This window comes from Labrus bergylta, chromosome 10, assembly GCF_963930695.1.
Source record: "Labrus bergylta chromosome 10, fLabBer1.1, whole genome shotgun sequence".
NCBI lineage: Eukaryota > Metazoa > Chordata > Actinopteri > Labriformes > Labridae > Labrus > Labrus bergylta.
In genome coordinates, this window is record NC_089204.1 from 1,275,298 (window position 1) to 1,301,343 (window position 26,046).

The 26,046-nt window shown below is 39.1% G+C and overlaps 1 protein-coding gene across 1 annotated transcript; it reads left to right on the forward strand.

Moving 5' to 3' along the window:
* The first annotated feature begins 536 nt into the window (after positions 1-536).
* vwc2 (von Willebrand factor C domain containing 2) lies at positions 537-25,358 on the forward strand. Its single transcript, XM_020646145.2, has 4 exons — positions 537-843; positions 8,269-8,998; positions 10,371-10,500; positions 22,731-25,358. Exons 2-4 carry the CDS (start codon positions 8,348-8,350, stop codon positions 22,880-22,882), a joined length of 933 nt encoding a protein of 310 aa, XP_020501801.1. The 5' UTR covers positions 537-843; positions 8,269-8,347; the 3' UTR covers positions 22,883-25,358.
* The last annotated feature ends 688 nt before the right edge of the window (positions 25,359-26,046 follow it).

Below are 26,046 nucleotides of genomic sequence, written 5' to 3' on the forward strand. Positions count from 1 at the left end.
TTTCAAAATAGTAAAATGACGTATCGCAGCAACGGCCGACACAAACCAAAATAAGTGGCCTACCAGATGCATTAGAAGATGTCCTGTGCGCTTGCTATCCCCACCCTATTTTTAAGTTCAGTCTATTGTTAAGGACATGGAAACTCAGGACTTATAGCCTACTGAGAAACGTGACACCAATAAGCGTCACACTAGAACAGTGGGGCTCGTGCGTGGTTCATTTCCAGAAGCCTACTGTTACTGATAGTAGTAGGCCCTACTAAAGACCATTATTCGATTAAATCCAATCAAATGTCATTAAAATAAGGTTGGCTGGAAGTGCTTATGGGGTATTTCACTCAACCATTCAACTGTGATCAGAATGACCTCTCTATAAGAGATAATGAAGTTAAGTTATAAATCACATCAGTGTGTGAACTTCACAGGCACTAATTAACTGACTGTTGTTCCTCTATCAATTTAAACTGCTCCATCTAGTGGACGATCGGCTGAACGAAGCTTCAGGACGCGACTGCTTTCATCCCATTAATAAATTATTATTTTTTTTGTCACCGTGAGAAATAAAGTGCCAGTGTAGAGCAGGGACATCAGAAGCTCCGCGGCACTTGCAGCAGCGGCTCGGTGGAGACGGAGCGCTTTCACTCACTGTGGAGACAAGTTAAGAGCGACACGCTGCTGACCTGAGCATCCTCCGGGGAAACAGCGCAGTTGAATCGCTTAACGAGCGTCAGTTTTCATCGCTTCACCGCAGATCATTTGTTGCTGTCGTGGCTCCGCTGTTCAGCAGTCCGAAGGCTGTGCAACCCAGCGCGCTGACGGATACAGAGACCACGAGGATCACAGGTGAATTAGAACAATACTGCGTGTCTTGATGGTGTGTGTGGGATCCATATTTTTAGTCATGCATGTCAGAGTAATGTGCTGATCTGGTTTCACAACAACTAAGTAAGACTGGGAATGCATTGATCTATGTGTTTGTTTATTGAAATTAGATTGTGAGTAAAATTCATGAATATTGATCTTACGCATGCCTGCCAAATAATCAGCCTGCATCTTTGACAAAAGCAGCCTATTAGAAAGGAGTAACTAATTAAGAGTGTAGTGACTGTTGCACCTGTAGACGCCACACAGGTATCAGCTGAGGGAGCTGTGTTGGTATTTGGATGCAAAGAGGACCGAGGCTGTTCTCAGAAGCATAGGGATTCAGTGGCTGCACAAAGACTCAGACTGTTTACACTCTCCAGAATGCAACATCCTACACAGGCTCCAGTAGGCAGCCAAACATACTGCACTGTACTATTCATTTATTAAACTCAGTGTCCTGTTGAGTAGGTGTTCGCTGCATAGTTGCTTTCAGTAGGCTAATTTATTTGGCAAATTTTCAGTTCACCAAATTTGGATTTCTTAACATTTTTAAATGAATGATAACACACCTCTGGTCGAGGCACACATGGCTGTTTGCTGTCATCAAGGTCTTTCAAGTCTTTTTTGAGAAACATGAACAGAGTCCAGCTGCTTTGTGCCCTCCTTCTTAGTGCATTTCCTTTTACAGCTTTCCTAACAGGCTTTGAGCAAATTCTCACCTTGTTCCACCGCACATAATATTAAGATTATATGACAGTTTTGCAAGGGCCGTTGGTTTTGCATTGCATGTTTAGGCAAACTTGCCTCTGATTTGGGTCACTCATAAGATTTACAGTCAGAGGATAAAATTCAATTAGGCAGCCCTGCAGCGGTCTTTACTCACTGGCAGATGGCTTAATACACTTGGATTCTTACTTAGTGTCCCTTATTGCTCTAATTGGATTTCATCATTTCACACTGTTTATCCGTTTAAAAATGAGTTTTTAAATGTGGCATCATTAATTCAATACTTTCTCAACCCTGTCAGATCCAAGCCCACTAGCCACCGCTGTCTGAACATCTCACGTCTCGTCCCCCATGATCTGCTTTGTCATAAATTGAAGTAGACCTCAAAGTAAATTATTGCATCCCCGTATGTGCTATCAATGGCATGTTGGGATGTTGGAATTGTGTAAGTAGGATAAATAAATTAATTAATAAATAAATTATGTGCACAAAGCAGTGAATTCCTGTCTGCGTTAATTCCTGCCCCGAGGAGATGTTTTTCCTTTGAATGACATCCGGGTGGATTCTACAGAGGGACATTGCAGGAGTTTTTTATTCTCCGAGACCGAGTACAACAGTAGCCTTAAACAGAAATGTAAAAAAGCATGGTGTTGTATCTCTTTCTTTGTTGCTATCATTTTCTGCCACCATGTAGTTTAGAGCAGTCAGATCAAATTTGCAGATATTCCTTTACTTACTTCTCCTAAGAACAAATGCTGATAACACACAACAATCAGACAGAAATCTCAGCTCTTGTGTGGAATCATTCCTGGAGATGAGAGCACTGCTATTGCATTATTGTTTGGGGATAGCAGCTATCAAACTGTTGGAAGAATCCTTCCTGACTGACATGAGAGAACAAAGCAAGAGGCAGGTCAACCACAGCACAACTTAACTGCTGCACTTTGTGTTATTGAATCTCTGCCAATTCAATCTATATGAATAACAGTATCTTATTAGTGGAGCCAGAGCAGAAATTTCACTCAGAGCTCAGGTTGTTGTGTCAAGCCTTATGGGCCGTATTCGCTCTGCTGGGTAATGAAAACGACAATAATTCATGAGTCATAAATCAATGTGATGGTGAGCATCATTGAACCGTGAACTAACAGCCAGGTTGAATTCCTGCTTGATTAATCATTGTGTCTGTACCTCAGTGGTCAAACCGGCTATGTTCAATAGCCTGAGATGTAAACAGAACTTTGGCCTTTGACAGAAGGATTTATATCTACATTGATGCTAATGACTGAACCCGCTCCTACTGGCAAACACTGAGGCTAATTCTCTATAGTGCAGGAAGCCACTGTAACGTTTAAATGTCAGGGGAAAGAGAAAAACATGACCAGTCCGCAAAAGTAATAGCAGAGGGCACAACAACATTTAAATTGCTATGTTTATACATAACAAAATGTTGTGGTTAGTTTAGCCATTTATGACAGGTAATTGTATTTCTTTCCGCTGCAGCATTTCAAGGGACAATGTGCTGATTAGCATAAAGGTATTTTTCTTTTGTGGGTCAGTCAGTGAATTTGACCTCAATTATGAAAAGACAAAAAACCTCAAATTATTTCACTTTTCTCATAGAAATAGTTTGCCAAGTAAGACTTAGACTGACAAGTGCCTATGTGGCCACAGACAGGAAGAGTGCCCATCATTATATCTAAAATGATATCATTGCCTGGCAAAGATCTAACGTTTGCTGCATTAAATAAATTGTGCAATTGCGTGTGTATGTGTGTGTGTGTGTGTGTGTGTGTGTGTGTGTGTGTGTGTGTGTGTGTGTTACATTGGCTTCAGTATAAATAGCTTTTTTACATTTTTTTTGTGATGTTATCATAATCCAATATGCAGGAGAGCAGTAGAGTGGTAGCTCCACCCTTTCCTAGAAACTGGGCTCATCCACTTAATGTGAGTGAGGATAAAAGAATAACCTGTGCATGAACAGATGTATGATTCTGTTTACCATACAAAGAACTTAAAGCTACAGGTAGGACTTTTGAAATGGGTCTGAACCAGACTGATATTGATATATGACCAACAGAAGCAAAGGAGACCATCTGCTATCAGAAGGACTATTTCTTTATTTTTAATGTGTGAAACCACAGAGGATAGTTGTCAGAGGAGATGATTAACAGCATGCTGAAGAAACAGACATTTTTCCACAGCAAAAATTCCCAATGAGTGATACATCTGACTGTTAAAAGAGAGTTCAATGAGATTTTTTATTTGCCAGCAAAACACTAGTAATGTGTTGATTTTGTCCTATATTTCAGCACAAGACGTGCTGCTTTAAGCACAGGTGGCATCCAAACAGACTCAAAATGAAAGTTTATCATGAGGAGCTTTAACTGTATTTCTACATGGTGATATTCATTTGGTTCGAGGGTCACGTCAGTTCAAAAATAAGAATTTATACAAAAAGAATGGTGGATTTCTGATTTAGAAAAGAAAGCTGTCAAATAAAGTTACAGATGGAGCCCCAAAAGAAAACCTCTTGTATTTTACCATGTTGAACAGCAGGAGTCTCTGAGACCCCAAACTAAAAACAAGGTGTCATTATCTGTCAGTGACTTCAGGTTTGAGCTGACAGCTTCCACATCCCTGGTTTGAGTGCTGAGTGACTGCAGCTGACTGGCTCAGAGGAGAAGGAAGAGAAAATCAGTTCATTTAAAGTCTTTACCACTCCTCTACACACAATCATTACACTTTAGTAATATGCTCTGTATATCTAAGACCTATTTTACTCCAGCAGAGGATAGTTTGTTTGCTAGTTTTAACATAAATGTATGTAACTTGCCACAGCTTCTGATCAGTATGTAACTTATTAATTGAAAAACAATTAAAGAAACAACATTAGACCACTATCAGGTCTAACAGCCCAGCAAGGTGGTAGTCTTGGTTGATGGTAATTTCATGTTCAGGCCTGGGAGGCTTTTGGTTTTTCCTGCCAATTAATTTGATAAACTAACAGCATGTTGTTGCATTTCAAAGTACTGGTAAGTTTAAGAGAACTCTTTTTTGTTATCATTCTCATACATATTTCTATTTTAATTAAAACATTCCGTCTGGACGTAGATGCAGTTTTACACTAATTTCACTTTGTTATTCAGTTCTTGGAGCCACACAGAGTCCTGGCAACAGATGTCGAACAAGCAAACCACATGACCACTTAGTTCTGTGCAGTTAAAAAACAGTCTTCAAGCAAAAGCAGCTCATTTTCTGCATTAATAAGTGTTTGTTTCTTAAGATCAAATTGTAGTTTAAATTGGAGAGTTGTTTTTCCACTAATAGAGCTGATTTTGTTTTTGCTCTGAAGTGGGCGTTCAAAGGTGTCAGTAGTGGAAATGAACTCAGTGATGTTGGTTTATATAACTCCTGGTAAACTGCTGTTTACATGTGTGGAGAGTTGATTAGTGTGAGTGCTGCATCACTCGGACTGGAACAGAGTTAAAAAAGGATTTGACGGCTGGTTATGATCCTTTAATGGACTTAAGAGAACAGCGATTTGAAGTTATCACAAATAATGTGACCATAACACTCAATCATACGTAGAGTTTGCCGGTAAAATAGTGCATAAACCAAGCTTCTTTACTTTGCTGCAGAGATGGAGAGAAACTCAATGTATTGTTTAAGGTTTTTGACAGTTTGTAGTTGTTGTTGTTTTCTTCTTTCCAGCTAGAATATATCTTTGCAAATATTGAAGCTAGAGCAGTGAAGCAAAACAAACAAACAGCAAAATACAAAAAAAAGTTAACAGTGTTCTCTGCATGGCTGTAGGGTACAGATAAATCAATGACCTTTCACTTAATGGCTTATATGCAACAATATAAATGTAAGAACTTTTTCCATCACTTGAACTAGAGGGGTACAGAGAAAAAATAAGAGTTTTAAACAGTGGATTACGTAAATATGACATATTAGTGTTTCAATCTACCCTTTATAGTGAAATTACATTTGACCTGTATTTTATTGTATGGCTGAGAATGAATGATTAGTGTATAAAAAATAGACCTGTTGTATTTAAAAATGGCATTAGGATTTAATGAATGAAGCAAAAAAAAAAATCAATTTGTAGTCAGAGAGAAGGTCGGAAACATTTAGTTTTTACTGGTTAAACAACAAAAACATTTAAGGAAACGGATGCTATAATTGTTTCTTGTCTCAGTGTTAACAAAATGTCAATAAGAGACCAAAAATAATAATACTTAAGACTGTGTCTCTGTACTTTCTGATTTGTCTATGCTCAGTTGCATTTTATCCTGAGTCCATTCATTCCTGCTGAAGACAATCACAGATGAAATCATTTCTATCTACAGGACTGCTCTACATTCGATTAGAACTGTTACGGAAATGTACAAAAATAACATCAGAAGAAATGGATTAATACACAGATGTTGCTCAACTGAACATTGACCTAAACAGAGATAGAAAAGTGTGTTATTGAATAAACAGAGCTAAGCCTATGTCTAGTTAGCACTGCCTTAATCCTGAGGTGTATTGTGTTTGGTGAAGGACTAAGGGAAGGCTCGAGTCTATGTACAGTATGTGCTTCCTGTGGTCAGTGCAGCAGTCTCACATCTATTGTCCCTCAAAGATCAAGCAAACAAATGAAGTTTCACATAGCTAAGGGTAATATAGCTCATGTGCTGATTGTGTTATTGTAGTATGCATGCTGAGCTGCTTTTCCTCCTATGAGGTAGTATTTCAATTAGTCAAAGCACTGACACGTTCACACAGTAGACGTTTTGATATGGCTGCTATATCAGGGCTTAGGACTGCAGACGGTGGCTTAACTAAACAAATAAATGTACATGTGCCTTTGTGTACTAAGAGAGGAAGTTTTCGAGCCTCTGTTATATGGCCTGGAGCAAGAGGAAGAACACACACTATGGAATTGGCCCGGATAAACCGTTCATGCTCACTGTAGTGAAGGACCGAACAGCGAGTACAACAGTGTGGCACATTTATGTGTTTTCAATAATTTTCTGAACAACAGTAGAGCACAATCAGCCAAAGGTACCATTGGTTACACTTTTAAACTACTTCTTGGTTGAGTTAAATTGTTGCTTGTTTTTGTGAGAGTTGTCAACAATGAGAGAAATATAGGTCTATGAGCAGCCTGTCCTTTTAATGTTTGGATGCTGTGGCTTTCCATTTGAAAAGCAGCCTGAGGGCCACCCAGTGCTCAGCTCTGATGAAGAGTACAGCAAGGCAGCAGCAGCAGCACTCCCAGCATTAACTGTGTGACAGTCAGTAACAGCTGTTAAGGTGGAGAGGTGAGGCTGAGAAGAACCAAATGAGGTCCTTTTACTAATGAGGCTTGGGCTCATCTCTCTCTCTCCCTCTCTTTCAGCTGCAGCAGCGTTATCGGTATGCACCTCGTTCCGCCTCCTCTGTGTTCCACAGCAGCTCCAAGGGTTCTGCCTCAAACATAGCAATTCAGCTAAAACGCAGCTCAAATACCAGTCGTGCAAGCAGTCAATTTTAGGCTTCCACCAAAGAATGGATCAGAATACATGAATATCAAGATGCATGACTTAAAACACATGGAGAGACTTTGGCTTCATTAAGTCAGATATAATAAATGTTACTGGTTGTCCCATGTTCTCCCTTCTTTTGTAGGCTATACACCAAAACAGACTTTTTGATTATTTGACACTTAGTGTCTCTTTAATGTTAAAAGCTCCTTGTTGTTCTGTCATGACCGTGTTTATTGAGGTTGACAAATCTATCAATATGGTGAACTGTTCTTGAAAACACTCAGATGGGACAAAGCTGGTCATTGTTGAGTGAGTCAATAATGAGTAACCTCTCTCTCTTTCAAAATAAGCCATGAATGTCACCATGTCTGAAGCTTGTTTAATGGAACTCAGCCATGATGCTGAAAGTTTGGTGTGGCAAAGTAGGCCATCGAAAGCAGGAAAACATCATAGTATGCATTTCAATTTCAAGATGCTGACAAAAACAAACACCTTGACTGCAGCTTTTCAAAAATGTGCAGTTTCTGCGATGTCGGCAGCTGATCCTAGGAGTTCACTCTATTTATGATGTTTAGTATTAACTCTTTACCAAAAAACTGACACAAATATTTTCATTGGGCTCTGTTTGGGCAGAGTTTGATATACAGCTTTATGCAAAAGCAGGAGCAGATCTGGCTTCATTTTGAAATTTATACTGCTACTTTTGTCAGCTATAGTAAATTCATCTCTCCTGACTGGAATTATGTTCTATTTTCAAATCAATTTTCCCCCTTGAACAGATGACTGTGATTCAGTTAAAAAAAAGCAGACATTGATCCCAGGTCTTTGTTCCATAAGAGGAGCAGGAGCTTAAGAGGGTTAGATTCAGGACTTTGCCCATTCTCTTCTTACTCTGTCACTGCTGGGGCCGATTGATGCAGGGAGGTGCTACAGTATGACGCAGTATCGATTTTCTTGCACGGCTCTTTTAAAACACTCTGTCTCCATGATCCAATGCACTGATCTTACAGGTTTGCGTCAGACTCTGCAGAATGGAAAAGGGCTCTTAAGTTGACCAAATTTCTTTCACTGTTCTACTGGCTGAATGAAATAAACCCCACATCTGGGATAAAACGTGACAACATACAGAGCACATAACCCCAGTTTAATTTTCTCTTTCCAGATGGACAGGCTCACACCTGAGATGTGAATTGTGTTATGTGAGCCAAGGTGTTTTCCCACCTCGCTGGTGGTGGGGAGAGATGCTGCACTACGTTGCCATGACAGCAGAAGTTTTCTTTGTTCTTGGATTCCTGATGAGCAGCACTCAGTGCAATCCTGTAGCGACCTTACCAGCCACCCGAGAACGTCTAGAAAGGGTGTTGACCCAAGCCAGGGAGGACCAACATCAGGATGAGCAGGCCCCTGAGGAGCTTCTGGGATTCAGCTCTCAACAGCTGCAGGAAGAAATGAATGGCTTGGGCACCAACAGGACCATCGGCAGCCGCACCAAGCCCAACCTTAATTCCCAGACGCGAAAATCTAAGGGCGCAAAGACTCAGGAACTATGGAGTGAATCTGACAGCCTGAACCAAATAGATGAGGGGCCCACCAGTGATGTCCCCCTGTCCCTGGACGCCATTGATGAGTACGCCTACCCAGATTACAGGGGGAAAGGATGCATGGATGAGAGCGGATTTGTGTTTGCCATCGGTGAGCAGTTTACTCCAGGCCCTTCCACATGCCCTTGCCTCTGCACGGACGAGGGCCCGATGTGCTCCAAGCCAGAATGCCCCAAGGTTCATCCTCGCTGCATTAAGGTGGACACTAGCCAATGCTGCCCGCAGTGCAAGGAGAAAAAGAACTACTGCGAGTTTCGGGGCAAGAGCTACACCTCTCTGGAAGAATTTAAGGTGAACCCATAAACTGCATTCACTCACTTTTAACATGCTCAGACAAAGAAGTGCTGAAGAAACACTCCTCGCTGTTTAATGGAGCTTATCACAAGCACTACATAGAAACTAGTTACCCTGCCTCACAGCATGCAGCCAAACAGGCAGGCAGATTTATAATGGCAAAGGTCAGCACTTGTCTTTTTTCTTACACAATGCATGAGTATAACTGGAGGCTGAATGTAGCAGTGCAGCTTCAGCAGAGTGTATCCATATTCAGTTTGTGTTTACACGCGACAGAGTTACAGTTGTAGTAATGTTATATATCTCTGCAGAATAGCTGCTGCATGCAGGTGTTTATGAGGGAAGAACACAGAGATGATATTTTTTTCTTTTGACACTTTGAAGCTTTGGCTCACTATTGCACCAAAATCCTGGTGTAACTTTTTTTCAAAGGACGCAACATTTATCAGCTCCTAATGCCTCCCTTTATGCTGGTGAATGTCTCAGCAGGAGGTTAAGGCTAATGTGGGATTTTCTTCCCTTAACTCAGAGTATTACTGGCAGCTCTATGTCAAGTCTTTGCTGAGGGAAATCTACAGACAGCTCTACTTCCACAAGCGGCATACGTCAGCCTTTGTGCTGTGTGGTGTGGAGTGGAGTGGGGTGCTTTGAAACTAAGCAACAGGCACTTTTTATGCTTGATTGCTAAGTTCTGGGGCATTGTACTAAGTGCTGCCTCGCTCCATTTTTCACAGTGGAGTGCCATGCGGAGGCGAAAGCCTTTGCAATTTACAGCAATACTGGTTAAATTAACCTTTGCACTCCTGTTAAGACTAAAGGTATATGGCTTTATATAAACTGATGCTAAAAAGAAGCCTTTCACTATGAATATTGGACCTTAATGTTATTCAAGCTATTTACTATGAGCCTCTGCAATTATTATTATTTCTGCGCGTTATAATTCAGGACATGCAGGAATGCTTTGGTATCCAAGTCTTTCTAATGCTTCTGTTCTCACACCACAAAGAAATGTGAAGAATTTTTTTGTTTCCCATTCATGTTGATTTCTCCATATCCTTTGATTGGACTGTGAAGTGCAATTGTCTACTCTGCTCACCATAAAATGAGGCATTCATTAGCAATGAAGTTAAGATGAAGAACATTGCTATAGATTCAGTTTTGTGACACTGAATTCACTCTCTCTTAAACAAGCCAGAAAGGCAGGAGTATTTCTGTGTGTATACATCTATGTGGCTGTGCAATAAAAAGACAGTGACAAAAATAGAAACAGACATTGAGACAAAGAAAAATAAGATAATTACAGGAGAAGACTGAGTCGCTCATATATATGTGAACCTGTGACTGTTAAAACTTCTTTACTGTTTCCCAGGTATCTCCATGTGAGAAGTGTCGCTGTGAGCCAAGCGGAGAGGTGTTGTGCTCCGTATCAGCCTGTCCTCAGACAGAGTGTGTGGATCCAGAGTACGAGCCGGATCAGTGCTGTCCCATCTGCAAGACTGGTGAGCTGAACAGCACTTTATTCCCCAACATTGATCTCTTGGTAGGGGGCTGCTGGCTAGCTCTAGAAGAGCAGACAAGAGTCAAATCTTTTTTTTTGCCAAAGGGCACCACAACAGGAGTTATAAGGCCAAGGTGGCATAGAGCACAGCACACAGCATGGTGCACCGCAGAGTTAAAGTCTCTCACCATATCAGATAGCATATGTGATGAGATCTATTTTAACTAAAACGTGACTTATGAGTCAGGGTTGGTTTTCATTTAAAACACATCCCAGATTATCATTGCGGTCTTAAACTCATATAACATCTCAGTTTATCCAGTGGAAGCACTTTTCTATGTTCACATTTTTTTGTTTCTGTCTGGTACAAAAATGTGAGATCCACTCGCATTTTTTTTGATTCTGTGGTATGAAAGCATTGGCCCGTCTGAGAAGAAGGAATACTGCGGCTCAGAGTCGATTATCTGAAGTTGTTTTGGATGATTCCAGACAGCATGTCCTAGATTATGTACCCTTGTTTTCTTGGTGTGACTCTAATGCAACATGGCAATGTCAGCAACATTGCTTCCTTCAGCAAAAAGAATGATGACTTGCGATATGTATCTTTGACTTAGAATCTTGAAGTAGTGCAGCCTGTCTAGTATAAACAATCGCAAGCAATGTGCATTATGAAAAAATCCCCTGTGATGGAAAAACACACACAGTGCATGACAAATACAAATGAGTAGACACCAGGACTGTTATTATCATTATGGAGTTGAAGTGCAAGCAAATATTTTGTCTTTATTTTGTCTTGTTGGCACAGAGCGTTTACACTTTAAATGGTGAACTAAAGAGGGGAAAAAAATAACAGAAGTGAAATCACTAAAACATGTGTTTTAGATTTTCCTCAAAGGAAACTTGAAAACAATATGGCAAGAGAATAATTTAACTAGATTTTAAAAAAATATATTTAGAGCACGACTACCATCTCCTTTATTCATTTTAATTACACCATGTATCATTTCAAACTCATTAAACCCTATAGACAATAATTTGCATGTAATGAATGTTCATGACTAGTTATCAGTCAGAGGTTGTCCCACTCATACTAAAAGCCCGTCTCCTAACCTCCTGAGATAAGGAGTTGAAAACATTGGTAGTCATGGAGCATTACTCAATCTATTAATATTTGTTTACTTAATCTTTGGGAATACATGTTGGTCTTTTGTTCCCCTTTTTCTGCTGTTCACCTACTTTTTGTATATGCATATATTGATCATGCTGAGATGGCTTGTGCAGAGTATGGGCAGTGCGCCATGTTTTCTCCTGTGAAATGCCCAGCTGATTGGATGGGTTGTGTTCACGGGCACATCAGTCTAGAAGACAGCTGTATACAGTACAGCATGTAGAGATGCTGCAAACTGAAGGGAGCATGAATCTATATTCCAAAGTCCCACTAAATCCATGCGCTCATCCAGCCGATAAGAATTTTCAGTTTTGAGATGGCATCAGTCCGATTACCATAAGATTATCACATATTACCATTCAATAAACAGAGTTCACTATGTCTGACACAAACTTACAAAACACAATTTACCCGCGCACAGTCTGAATTAAAATATGTTTTATTACAGTTCACTGGGATTCTACATTTGATGTTAAAGAGGCACTAGACAGATTCTACACATTGAGTCAAGTTTAGTCATCATGAGCAGTATGACTCAGCCTGTGAAACGGTTGTATAATGTGTTCTTTGAAAGAGCCTGCACTGTACTGTATACTGGCTGTATTTACATATATGAGCTTTTACCAGGACTGCAATAACAGGATTTGATGTACCTGCTCAGTGAGACCATCCCTTGGGCAATTCAAATGCACACATAGCAGTGAAATAACTACAGTACAGGTACAACAGATACAACACATTTAAACCAAAAATATAAAGTGCCAAGTTGAATACAAAAGTTAAATTACAAAATAGATAAAGATGTGTGGGCAGTGATCAGACAGATGTAGACAGATGTAAACAGAACTATATCTGTGAATGGGAAATGGGAATATGTACTGTATATATACACAGAGCTTAAAGCATGCATAGGGAGTACAACTCCATCTAAACTTCTTAATTTTGACATCGACATCACTTTTTCGAACCTGGAAGATGTTAATAATTTAAAAATGCTCTAAGTTTATCTCAATTCATTTTAATTATATAGTTTTTTTTCCTTAGTTTGGTATGTCAGAGGGCTTTAAGTACCAGAACTTCCATCACCACTGGCTGCTATTGTTGTGTAAAAAAAAGCCAATCAGAGGGAGATGTTCAAGCAGTGGTAAAAAAAAGTAGTAAACAGTGTTTCATTGTTTTTTGTTTATTTTTTTTATAATTTTTATTATAGTAACACCCAATAGACAAACAAAAACACAAGAGGTACACTTCACCTCTCCATAAAGCCAGGACAAAACAAAACACAGTAAAACAAAGAAAAAAAAACCCAAAAGAAACAAAGCAAAACAAAAACGAACAAAAAGTAAAAAAGCAGAAAAGCAAGACCCTTCCCGCCTCCATCAACCATCAAACCAGTTCCTGCCCTCCACCATCCCACCCCAATCTTTATAAATGGAAGATAACATAGATAGTAAACAGAAGGAAGAGTCAGTTACTCAACATATCAGTGAACATTTGTAACCGAACAGGTTTCATCTAACCGTAAACCAGGAAAGGTAAAACTAAGAATTGTATTAAAATAAGCCGCGGAAAAAGAAAGAGAATCACTTGGCAGATCAAGAAACAAGACATTTTGCAAACGCTAAGTAAAACTTGAGTGATGATGGCATATATTTACATGCATATATACAGTCATATATATATGAGATGAGATGATGAGATTCAACTTTATTGTCATTACACATATACAAGTATAGAGTAACGAAATGAGGTTTGGCATCTCACCAGAAGTGCAAATAAGCAGAAAGTGCAAGAGTCTGTGCTATGTACAGTAATTACAAAATTTACAGATGTAGACAAAAAAGTGAATTATTATTATATATATATATTATATATATATATATATATACACACAAATGTACACAGTCATACATATTTCTATTGTTTTAATTAATTAATTATTTTGTTGTTGTTTATTGTTAAAGTGGTATTAAATAATTTTCCAGTGAGGCCCATGTTTCTGTGTATTCCTGCTTGTTATTTTGCAGCCTAAAAGCTACCTTTTCTAACCTGGTTATTACCATTGCTTCAGTGATCCATTCTTGCATTTAATTAAATCCAATTAGCCATTTTTTTGTGACCATACAAACAGAGAGAAACATTTTTTTGTTCTTTGAGGAAACACCATTAAAGCTATGGAGGTCTCCAAGTATACATGTTTGTGCTGTGAGTGGTATGACTGGGTTAATATGGATCACAATATGGAACAGTGTTTCATTGATGATTATGACACAATGTGAATCTACAATGTAGAGGCCAAAATATATTCAAGCATAAATCTGTCACTCTGGATTGTACTGTCACTTTTCACATCGAAGAAACCTGCAACGGTGTATTGATCCTTTATCAGAGAATTCCATATTTCTGACAGAGTTTGTCCTCTTTTGTCATGATGGCTCAATCTTAAGAGTTTCAGGTGCAACCAAACCAGCTCACATTACCTCCTCCCACAAAGAAAAATACATTTGGAATTTCAATAATGGAAAACCTAGCGTTTAAATATGGGGACTAACGTTGAGATTTTGTGCAACCTCTACTTTGAATCTGATGGTTCTTTGTTGAGACCCAAACATTTTTTCAAGTGAAAATTTTTTAATCGACACATATCTGAAATTAAGACTCTTGTCCTTTTAATGTAATGGAACCTCTGTTACTTTTTTTTATTATTATACAGGAGCATAGTGGTCCTATGAAGATCCAGAAACACCTTTAGCAGCATATAGGTGCATTAACTGTGCAGCAGTAAGGCTACATAGAACTTGAGCAGGTGAGCGTTTAATGCTTAAGACAAATCTATATTCAGGTTTGTGAAATTATTTAGACACTCTTTAATTATCTTCCTCCTGCTGATGTTTTAACATATTCTGAATGGCTGTGAGTACGAGACCTCCAAATGCTAATTAATCAGAGTGGCTTTTCACTGTAGATGTTTCTAACCTCTTATTTGACAGGGAATATTTCTGACTCAGATTCGATTAACAGAGCTTCTGGGGTTATCATCATGTAAACAGGAGGTGTCAACATTCTCCTCAATCATAAATCATTTGTCAGAGTCAGCCTCTGCAGTCTGGTGATCACCTTCTGTCTACTGGAGAAAATTGAGGTCCCTGACATAGAATGATCCATCAAAAATAAGTCGCTGTCTTACGCTTCAATTTGCATCTGCAGCGCACCTCCCGCTAAATATGACACCAAAACACACAACATGTATGAATGAACTACACATGATAAACCTTGTAAAATAATTGTATATTAATCTGACATGATCAGAAGTAAATGAGACCTCATTCTGAAGACACCTCTGATCTCCCTTCAGTTTGTATCAATATCAAAACAATTAGAAATTGGATTTCACTTTGTCTTTTATTCATGACACTTTGTCGCCAGGTATTGCAGGAGGTGTGATTTAAATGAGGAGGATCAATGATTGTCAACTCCCATCACGCCACTGTTGATCATGCCGTGCTCAAAGTGCTGCGCTGCAGTCGCCATGATGAAATCCTGCTGATGTTAAAATAAGGTTATTGGAGGTCTCAGGGAGTTTCAGTTCAGGTGGTGTTGTTTTCCTTCTCTACAGCTGTTGTGTGAAGTGTAGACAGATGTTAAGACCTCTCAGGTACGCTGCTGCACCTGTAGTGTCACATCAAAGCTTAGCTCATTAATGGGAAAGTATTGAGTACTCAACATGACGTGTATTGCTCACAAAAAAGGAAATAAACCTGTTGTGAATTTACATTTTTTATATATAAGTATTTAAAAAAGGAGATAAAAGTAAGAAAATTGTACAAATGAGATGATTACAAGATCTGTAAAGAAAAAGGTTAGAAAAATGTGTTTTCTTTTTTAACAAAGAAATGTTGTCTTTTAAACCATTACCACCTAACAACTGATTATTCTCCTCTTTACCGATGTTTCTAACTATTGATATAGATCACCATGAAGTATTTTAGTGTTTGATGCATCCATCAAATATGCACGGGCATTATCTTGGCCTTTTCAGGCATGCTAAATCAATTCTTATGGTAGAGCACCCTGTCTCAGATGTGTTATTCAGCCTGTATGCAAGGAGACACTTGGGGAAGAGCCAGGGGAGGAAGATGAAAGTGAGAGGTATCGCTAACATCCACCCCAGACAGTTGTTCATGAATATCAAAGAACAGCTGTGAATGGAGGCAGGTTCTCATCATTTTTTACTCATTATCTCAAAGCACTGGAACACATTGCAATTAAATGGTGTCATACCCTGGAAAAGTTTGTTACCATCATTCACTCGCTGACAGAAAGTTTAATTAAACAAAATTGATTATTTCAAAGAGCACCTACTCAATACAAGTCAAAGAGGAAAGACATCGTATCTTTATTTTTGTATTTATTTTCTGCTTGAAGTGTTACTACAACATATGGTTTAAAAGACAATGAAGTGCTGATTTTGAATTTTAAGCCACATATTTCCTCTCTAGTAGAAGCTACTTAGAAAGATTGGTTAAAAAAAAGTAAATGAAGAAGATGTCTCTCTCATCTGCACCTTGGCCACGGCTCCCTCCCTCTTGTCCTTTGCTCTTACAGGGTATCTCCTTGGCAACGCATGAGGAAACAAGTGGTGCTCTTCAAGATTCAGACATTAGGGTCAACACTAATCTTGGGGGTGTGATAAACAGTCTGAACCCAAGCCAAAATCACTTCAAACAGAGCAACACAGGACATGGTTGCCTGGTTGCCAAGAGGGATAGAGACTCATTTAAATAAAGACAGGCATGAATCATAAAAGGACCTTTTTAGACGTAACAGGTTTTTTAAAAACATTTTTTTATAAAGGAACACATTGAATGTTGTTAATGTAGATGTGAAATGTTGTGGTTGTGGTCTAATTGGAGCAGCCTCCATCTTATCCTGACAACACTGACTAGCAATAATGCAGCAAACAGAGCAAGCCTCAGTTAATAAATGCATGTTGGCTGAAACCTGCAGGATACATATCCCAAGCAAACTTTCTGCATCATTGCAAAGATACTGCTTCAATGTAAGTCTTTGACAAGGGAAGTGATTGAGGATTTAATGCAAATGTGTCTGCATTTGCTGGAGTGTCTCTTACACCTCTCACAATAATGAGCAGGACTGCTAATGTTATTTGAAATTCTGATTTAGTTGCACCTGGGCTTCCACACAGTGAAGTCCCTTGCATTTGGAGATAGCACCATACTCATAGTTTTCAGTCACAGAGGACTGGAGGGCTTAGGAAAATGGCAGCCGCCATTGAACACTGTGAAGCTGCTGCATGCGGGGGGGGGGGGGGACTACATAAAAACAATGCACACTGTTTTGCACTGACAGCAAAGCATAGTTAACGTTAGGCTCACAATGAATCCACATCAGACGTCACAACTACTAAAACAAAGACAAGGAAATAAGATGAGTCATATCTCGCCTTTGGCCTCACCTGCACAACGGTGGGTAATGAAGAGAGAGACACAGACTCCTTCCTTTTGCACAAATCCTACCTGTGTGAGATAGGTATTTCTGTAGTTGCCTTAATTAACACAAAATACAGATCAAAGCTGCAGGTTACTGAAAATGAACTAAAAGTGGCAGTTCTGCAGCTGTCATGAGAAGATCTGAAGAAACAAATCAAGACCACACATCTCATTGTAATTATTGCGAGGCTGGAAGTTTTAATCTTACAAGAAGATTTTCATCAATTATTTTTATTTTTACTGAGTTGCTCATCATTCTTTACTCCTTTTTCCTCTGTTTCTGATTTAGGCTGAAGATAAATGTATTTGAAGCCATTAAAATACACATTATCTGTAGAATGTGGAGAAATCTAAAAGCTTCACAGGCTCATTTAGCTTTTAGTGACAGTTAATAAACTATGATGTCACTGCTAGGGTTAAGCAAACCGTTAATAAACAGTGTTTTTACTGCGGTGTTGTAGAAAAATCGAGTTACGACATTATACAACAAACATAACAATGATCAGAATTAAATCTGTAGGTGTGTGTCTCACATGTTACTCAATGGCCTAGATGTTATCAACAATAATAAGTCTGCAATGATTTAATTTGTGGATAATTGGTCAGTGAAAAGAAGGACATTTTTCATTATGACATATATTCACAAAAGGTTAAAATTATTTTCCCCTTTAATTTTCTCCCTTGATTTAATTTGGTCCTATATTTTACTATCTGAAGGCCATTTCCATTACTGGACTTAGGAGTTTTGATAACAAAAGAGAAAGTGCACTATAATGAAGGTAATTGTTGGTCACCTTATGTCTTAACAATTAGAGTCTTGCTGGGTCACTAAGTGGTCAGATCGCTACATGTGATTTTCTGTTTTCTTCTGAGCAAAAGCCATTGTGAGTGTAACTAGCAAATGAATATTTCCTAATGCAGAAATCAAAAAACTGAGTGAAAAGGTCTACTAGACAGACATCAGAACTTTTATCTACACTCGTAGATGTGGTGCCATGTCTGTGAAGGACATTTGTAGTGACAGTCGTGCTTCTTGGGTGCAGCTGGGTTTTTCAGCCTCAGAGATTATCAGTTGGTACAGTTGCCGGAGACACCATATGCAAAATAAAAATTCATATGAGTTGGCTCTAAGGAAATGTAAATAACTATAAAAAGAACTGTCTGCAGCTGTAATGTGAGGCAAGTCCAAATCCGTTTCACACAGCACCTCTTTAAGAAATAATTTATGTTGTTACTAAATCATATCTCTGTGCAAACTTCCTCCACTTTCAGTCTTTACAAAGCAAGGTCGTTTTTATTCTGCATTTATAATGCAAATGTACTCAAGAAATGCATTAAGTTGAGTGATTCCTGCTATTCTTCCATTTCCATTACCCCATAATGGAGCTCTGCAGGTTTCTAAGATTTCAGAATTAAGCGGTGTTGTGATCTGGATGCATCCACATTTTCCTGTCCATTTTCAGACTCTGCTTCAGAGCCAAAAGCCACAGGTGCTAGTGGCTATCTTTTTCACATACTGTCTATGCCACCTTCAAGCACGCTGTGGTGACAGTTTTGGTCCAACTGTTCATGCACATGCACAGTCCATTTGTCTGTGCCTCTTTGGGTGTCATTGAAAAGCTCCTGGGTGGCCTGATGTGCCTATAAAAATATCTTCCAGCCACAGAGAATGAAAGGTAGACAAAAACAGAGAGTGATGGCGATATGGGGTTATGTTGTGTTAATAAAGCAATGACAAAAAGGTGGGTGTTATATGAATGGCAGAATGATAAGGCAACGGCAATGAGTAAGCACGCTGGTGCCGAGTCCATGCATTAATTAACTCAAATGAGTGTCACGGCAGCTGCAATGACTGGCTGACATGTTGAGGTTTAATCCCAGCCCTAGGGGAAGTACTTCCCATTTATTTTGTTAAGTGCATGATTATTTTGTGCATTTTTTCTCTCCAAAGATATCCTTGACATATACGTCTTTTGTGTGAGTTGCTGTGTTCTAAATGCTGCTAATGATGATGAATAAGAAGCGACAGCAGTCTGGGCCACAGGATGAGTTGTTATTCAGATAGGCTGTGTGCGTGTTCATCTGAAGACTTATAAATGTGTTAGGGTTGACATTTTGACAGGCCTCTGCAAACTGTTCACATTGATTGATGTGCCAACACGTTCCTCCTGGATGCAGACATCCAATGAAATGAGGTAGCTGCAGCTGGAAGACTCCCTATTTATCAGTATCTTAATTATACAACAAAGCGTCTCAAGACCTTGTTAGTTTAAAGGAGAATAGCCATTGTTATGCTATACCTGATGCAGTGGAAGCAATTTCTGCAGTGTTTATATTTTGCTGTGCGGCTTTGGAGATAATGGATGATTTATGAGCCACTAGTGTAGGACAGAGGCACTTTCATCAGACAAAAGCCTTCACATCATTGTACTAAAGTCGGGTAGGTGACACAAAGAGGAACACTTTTTTGATGTTGTAGGCTTGTCTAGAAGATTTTCTGTACATAAATTGTTGGGTGATAGATGGTAGGACTTGATTAGTAAATTTTTATTTGTGAAATTCAGTTTGCTTCAAAATTATAAACAAAGAGTCCTGGGAAAGATAACTATATTCAAACTTTTGATTTTTATGCACAATTTTGTGCACAATTCCCGCTGTGTGCATTTCACTAATGAAGTAAAATCTGACAGGAAGGCCGCAATCCACTACATCTATACTTTTCTTGCAGTGTAGACAATCTAAGGAGTGTCAAAAGTTCCTAAGAAATATAACTGGTTTACATTTGTGAGTCCCAGAACTAGAGAGTCAAATAAATAATGGTACTGGTCAGCTCCTTAAGAATACAGTGTAATCTGAAATCCCAGGATTCATCTGTCCGGATTGGAAATGAATGAAATTCTCCTCAACATCTAATAACAAGAGGTCACTCAGTGATGTGAAGAACATGGTAATGATGACCAATATATAACTGTTATTAGCTGCAGATTCAAGGCCAATTGATGAATCATTGCAGATGTGAAGGAATATCAGGAACCACTTGTAAGTCACCCCAGGGATGATGTTGAACATTTTAAATGGGATCAGGTTGGGCTTTTTATCCAGAGTGTTATTCTGTCAGCGATGGCCACTGTCGCCAAAGAGAATCAATCGTTGTGTTTCCATTTTCTGTGCCTCTTGCAACACTATTTTAGGACATAATGAATAAAAGTCCAGATGTGAGAACCCATTTTCCACTCAGACAAATGAAAAGAAGGCCAGCACATTGAGTCTCTAGTGTTCATTTTTTTCTTACTGCATTAAAGTATGCTGGGATGTCATGGAGCTATCTTAAAGAAACAAGATGACTAACTGCAGTGAACTCCATGTGGAAATCTGGTTATTGCAACTGATATGGCGTCTAAAAGTAGAAAGGAAAACAATAAGTGAAGTCCTGTCCTACTTTCAAACTAGTGTCCCATTGGCCTTCATTCCACAATGTATTTTCTCATGGAGGGTTTTCTTTCATTAGTCTTTGCAGAAAGCTGCAATATATGACAGGGTGATTCTGCTCCATTCTCTTTTATACACTCTGTATGCTCTTATATCGAACTTATATGAACATCTGAATGAGGTAATAAAATTCAATCACTCTGTCAGAGCATCGACCTACTTCAGCTTCAGTCTTATAAAACACTCCAATACCCCCAAACCAACCCCAAACCCCCAACCCGACCCCCCCAACAAGTCGTTTTTGTTGAAATGATGAGGTACTCAGATATTACTAAGAGCAATAGTGGATAAATAGGGTAGTACGACATCTGTCAGCTTTTTATGGAAAAAGGAATATAAACTACAAAATGAAGGCTTCAAAAGGTCCTCTGTCAATATGTCTCTGTGCTCAGTTTCATTGCTATAAAACAAGGCCATTAACTGACGATTTAGAGCATGCAGGTTTGGCCAATTAAAAAATGTAGAAATCGAACTCTTGTGTCTCGTTAGATATAGATGGAGCTAAGTATCTGAGGCTATTTGGTAGGTTTCTTCCTGTTATTGCCCTAATGGATGGTAAATCAATACTATTGAAGTAACTATCTGGGAACAGATCTACACTCCCTCCCGCCCACTACGCTCTGCCAATGAAAGGCGTCTGATCAAACCTTCACAACAGGGTCCTAAGTCTCTGACTAGACTCTTCTCCTCTGTCGCCCCCCGGTGGTGGAATGAACTAACAAACTCCATTCGATCTGCAGAGTCCCTCTGCACCCTTAAGAAAAAGCTAAAGACCCAGCTCTTTCATGAATACCTACTAACTTAATGATGATGGTCTCCATATTATTGATGATGATGATGGTAATGACGATGGTTTTTGTTTGATAACGACGACTTATAAGATGGTTTCTATACTGATTAGAGCTCTCAAGAACTGCAGTCAATGTTGTGCTTTGCCTCTGTGCAATGCCTGTCAGCACCTGTGTGTCCAATCGGACTCAAAGCTGATCATTTGCTCTTACTGACATTGTTCCCTTTTTTCTAGATCCTTGCTTGTGTTGTACTTACTCTCTGATGTATGTCGCTTTGGATAAAAGCGTATGATAAGTGAATTGTAGAATTGTAGAACAGGCATTTGAAGATTCAACATGTTGGTTGTGACAAAGGTCATTAAAGGAGTGTGCTTAAGCTGTTAATCTGGGTGAAATAAACTCTTAAATAAGTCAGGGTCAACCTTTGGTGACAAAATGTAGTTTTGGATAATCGTCACTGCCTGATTATTCCATATATCACCTGCATCCAGGGTGTCCGTGAATGCAGAGAATTTCAAACTGAATGGGATCCTTTGACCAGCACAAAAGAAAGGTTACTTTCAGTTGTGTGCCCAGTCCTTAAAAGACATTTTTGCATATTGAACGATCCTTGGTGGGCCTTGAAGCACTAAAAAATCACAGACGAGTGTGACCTCGGTGATATTATTCTTTTGACTCCAACACCAAGTCAAGGATACTTTTTTTTTTCTGACTGTGTAGATCAACTCTGATTTTTATCAGTGAAACATTTACTGAACTTAATAGGTTTCTGTTCATTATGTTGACCAAACTACATTTATAGCACTGTATACAAACACAGGAGCAGAGCAAATCATGTACTGTAAGGGCTCATTCTGCCAAATAATGAAACATGGCGCAGAGAATTAAAAAAATGCACCTTAAAACATAGAAGACAAATATGTGGTGCTGGTGGCGCAGTGGTTGGAGCGTGATCCCCATGTGTGGAGGATGTGGTCTTCCAGGCGGGCGGTCCAGGTTCGGGTCCGGCCTGTGGCTCCTTTCCCGCAGGTCATTCCCCACTCTCTCTCTCTCTCCCTGATTTCCGACTCTTGTTGTGAGTTGATGCTATACAAATAAAAATTGATTGATTGATCCACTGCCCAATGCTCCATTAAAGGCACAAAAAGCCCAAAATAAGTCTATGAAAAAAAAAAAAAAGAGAAGACAAATATGAGTGGCCATTTTCAAAAGTATTAAAGGACCTATTTTCTATTTGCTCTACATTTCCTTTTTTCTGTCGTACCACCTACAGGACCAAATTGCTATGCGGACACAGCAGTGATACCGGCTGGTCGAGAGGTGAAGATTGACGAGTGTACAATCTGCTACTGCACATACGAGGAGGGCACATGGCAGATCGAGCGTCAGGCCACCTGCAGTAAGAACGAGTGCCAGCGGAGCTAGAGACTGGCAAGGCGAGAGGGGACATTGGCACACAACACCAGCGCCAATCTGCATGTAAACTCTCTGGCCTTTCACCAATTCTAACGGACTTCAGGGTTGACAACTACCCTTGAGCATTTCAGTATTTGTAGTCACTCCTGTATTACAGAAAAAAATACTTTTTTGAAAGTTTATAATCCACACACAGAATATCTATTTATCTATGTATTGAATTATTTATGAACATATACAAATATAGGAGTCATTATTGCTGAACTAGTAAAAAGTATTTTTTATAACCTCTGTATTTTAATAGGCAATGTATTGGACAAGAGTTCAATTGAACAACAGAATGTATAGAACACACACAGCTGTCTTTGGAGGTGTACACCTCTGTGTCTCAAACGTCTGGTGCCATCTCACAAATCATGACACCTGTCCCTCTAACACCAAAGTGTAGACTCGATCATGTGCAATCCATTCAGGGATAATGGGTAAGAATGAACTGTGTTAGAAGATACTGCAAAAACAATGAGAAAAAACATGGAAATTTAAGAGGAATCAACTGTTTTCTGATTTTTTTTATCTTTGGATGTTGAAATGTGTTTTCCTTTGAAAGTGCATTTTTGTATTTTTCTTGGTACTGTATGTTCATGTTTCAAATAAATGCCAATCTGTGCTCTGTAAATGATCAAATGCAACTTTTCAGTTGTAGGTCTACATGTTAAGTCTTTGCTGGAAAAATTGGGGGTTTCCTATTCACTGACTTCCAATTAAATTAAATATTCACGATTTGAGGCAGAAAATGATATTGAGAGGGGATGGTAGGTTTGAAAGCTACAAACTTGGACAAGGCTTTCTCTCTTTTAAAGTTTCAGTACAAAACTGTTTGTGCGAAAAACAGCGGGTTAATATTTAATGAGTTGTCAGGATGATATTTAGATGTTTACTAATGCAGCAGTTTCATTTTTCAATGGCTGTAAGCATCACAATATCAACAAGAGAGGTTGGAAGTGAGAAAGAAAATCTCCATAGCTAACCCTGAGGTTTTAACTCCATTAATGCAACTAAAGGTAAAAATACTTAGGTATCTTATGTTTGATTTGAAGAAGAGTAATGAGTGCATGTATCTGGCAGAGTCATTGTGCTCCTACTGTGGGTCAAGATGATTTTGAATAATTGAAGTCCATGTTATGAGCCCTGGAGGGCATAATATGAGAAATGAAAAGATGATGGGTTTTTCTTTTTCCTGATATGTTTTTTTTGAATTTGTTGCACATCACTCCGGTTGTCACTCTTTGTAATGTGCTGTCCATTTCACAACACTCTCTGAAAAAGGGGTTGCCAGACAACGTTGTTGCATCTCCAGCAGAGAGACGTGCCTGTCAGCCAGCCGGCAGGATCGAGGTAAATAAGCCTAAATGCATGTACATGCTAGGTGACAGGCTTCTGCAGAGCAGCAGGGGTGCAGTGGCACAGATCTATTAAGCGTTTCTGAACAGCCTTAACTCCTCAGCTTCAATGACTGTAAGGGTCCTCTCAAACAACACTCCTACATTCAAGGAAAACAGGACTAGTGCTTCTGCATACAAGTAGAGAATGATATTATAGGATGTCCCTCCTATCCACCAATCCTCACTCATAATACAAAGGGCTCATTTTAATGTGTCAGGTTCTCCACCCTCAGTTTTCTTCTATGTTGAGAAATGACTGCTGTGCCCTCTCCTTCTTTAATTTAACAAGATAATAATCCCTCATGTGAAATTGCCCAGGCAGCTTTCCTGCTGTCTAACATCAGTGAATGAATGACTCTGACCATGGATGTTATCTATTAGCCCTATCTGTTCTCTCCAGGTCATTAACATTAATAACTGGCTTTAGAGCAGTAAAAAAATGTGCAGATATTTAAGATCAGAAGGAGAGAAAAATAATGAAAGCTGTGATTAAGGCTGACTTTAGAGTCTACTCATCAGAAATAAGGCGAGCAATTTCCTCTGAAATAAAATTCCCAGTGTAGTGGGCATCTAAACTTCTTCAAAGAGAGGCCATTAATTGGACACATCTGTTGAAGAAACCCCTAAGAGATTAGCCTAGTCTCCCAAACGTAGTTACTAAGTAATTAGGCTTCTGTCCTTTTCTGGACAATGCACACTGCCGCCTTGAGACAAGATGTGCTCATATTACAGAAGGTGATGAAATTCCTTATTCATTTAAAGCAACCGGCTCTGTCATTTGAAATGAAGGTAACACAAAATGGCTGAAACTCATAGCGCTGATCAACAAAAAAAAAGTTGAAACCTTCCAGAAGTGTTAGAACAAGAATTGAGTAATGAATCAACCAACCAAAGACAAAACAGGGCTCTCTCTCTCTCTCTCTCTCTCTCTCTCTCTCTCTCTCTCTCTCTCTCTCTCTCTCTCTCTCTCTCTGTCTCTCTCTCTCTCTCTCTCTCTCTCTCTCTGTCTCTCTGTCTCTCTCTCTCTCTCTCTGTCTCTCTCTCTCTCATTCATCTAAATGGTTTGCAATTTCAAGGGTATGTAAAGAATATTTGTTAGGGTGAAGATTTTGGAGTTGTATCTTTGATCAAAATGTATCAAACCTTAAAGCACCTGTGAGGAACTTTTGCAATGTTTGGTTTTTTTCACCCCGAGTGACAAAGCAGTACCTCCCATCTATTTGCTGATTTGGACCTGTAAATGTGTATGTTAATTGTTATGTTAATTTTTAAAGAAAAAAAACATCTCAACCTGATATACTATATCTGTCAAACATGTCACCCAATGTGAATATTTGGAAAAAATGTAACAAATGTAAAGTAAAAAACAGACTGTTTCTGCTATGTTTTTTAAATGACCTTGTCTGATCCCCGCCCCCTTATTAGTTTCAGAGATTAAACCTTCAATACAGAAATAATTGATCTTCTTCCTGATGGTCTTTATTTGCTTTGTTAGTAAAATTAGGAGCTTTAAATGTAAATATTATCCAACTGAAAGTCTTGTCTGTTACAATAATTAAGCCATAGCTCTATAACTGTCAGTGTCGACCTGTCTGTTAGTCAGTCTTGGTCCATGTAATGGCAGGTGATCACCTGACCTTTCCTGATGACCTTTTCTTCACTTATCCTGTGAAATACTTTTGAGTTTAACAGACACATTGACAAACACTTTGTCCAGACATTCAGTTCCTA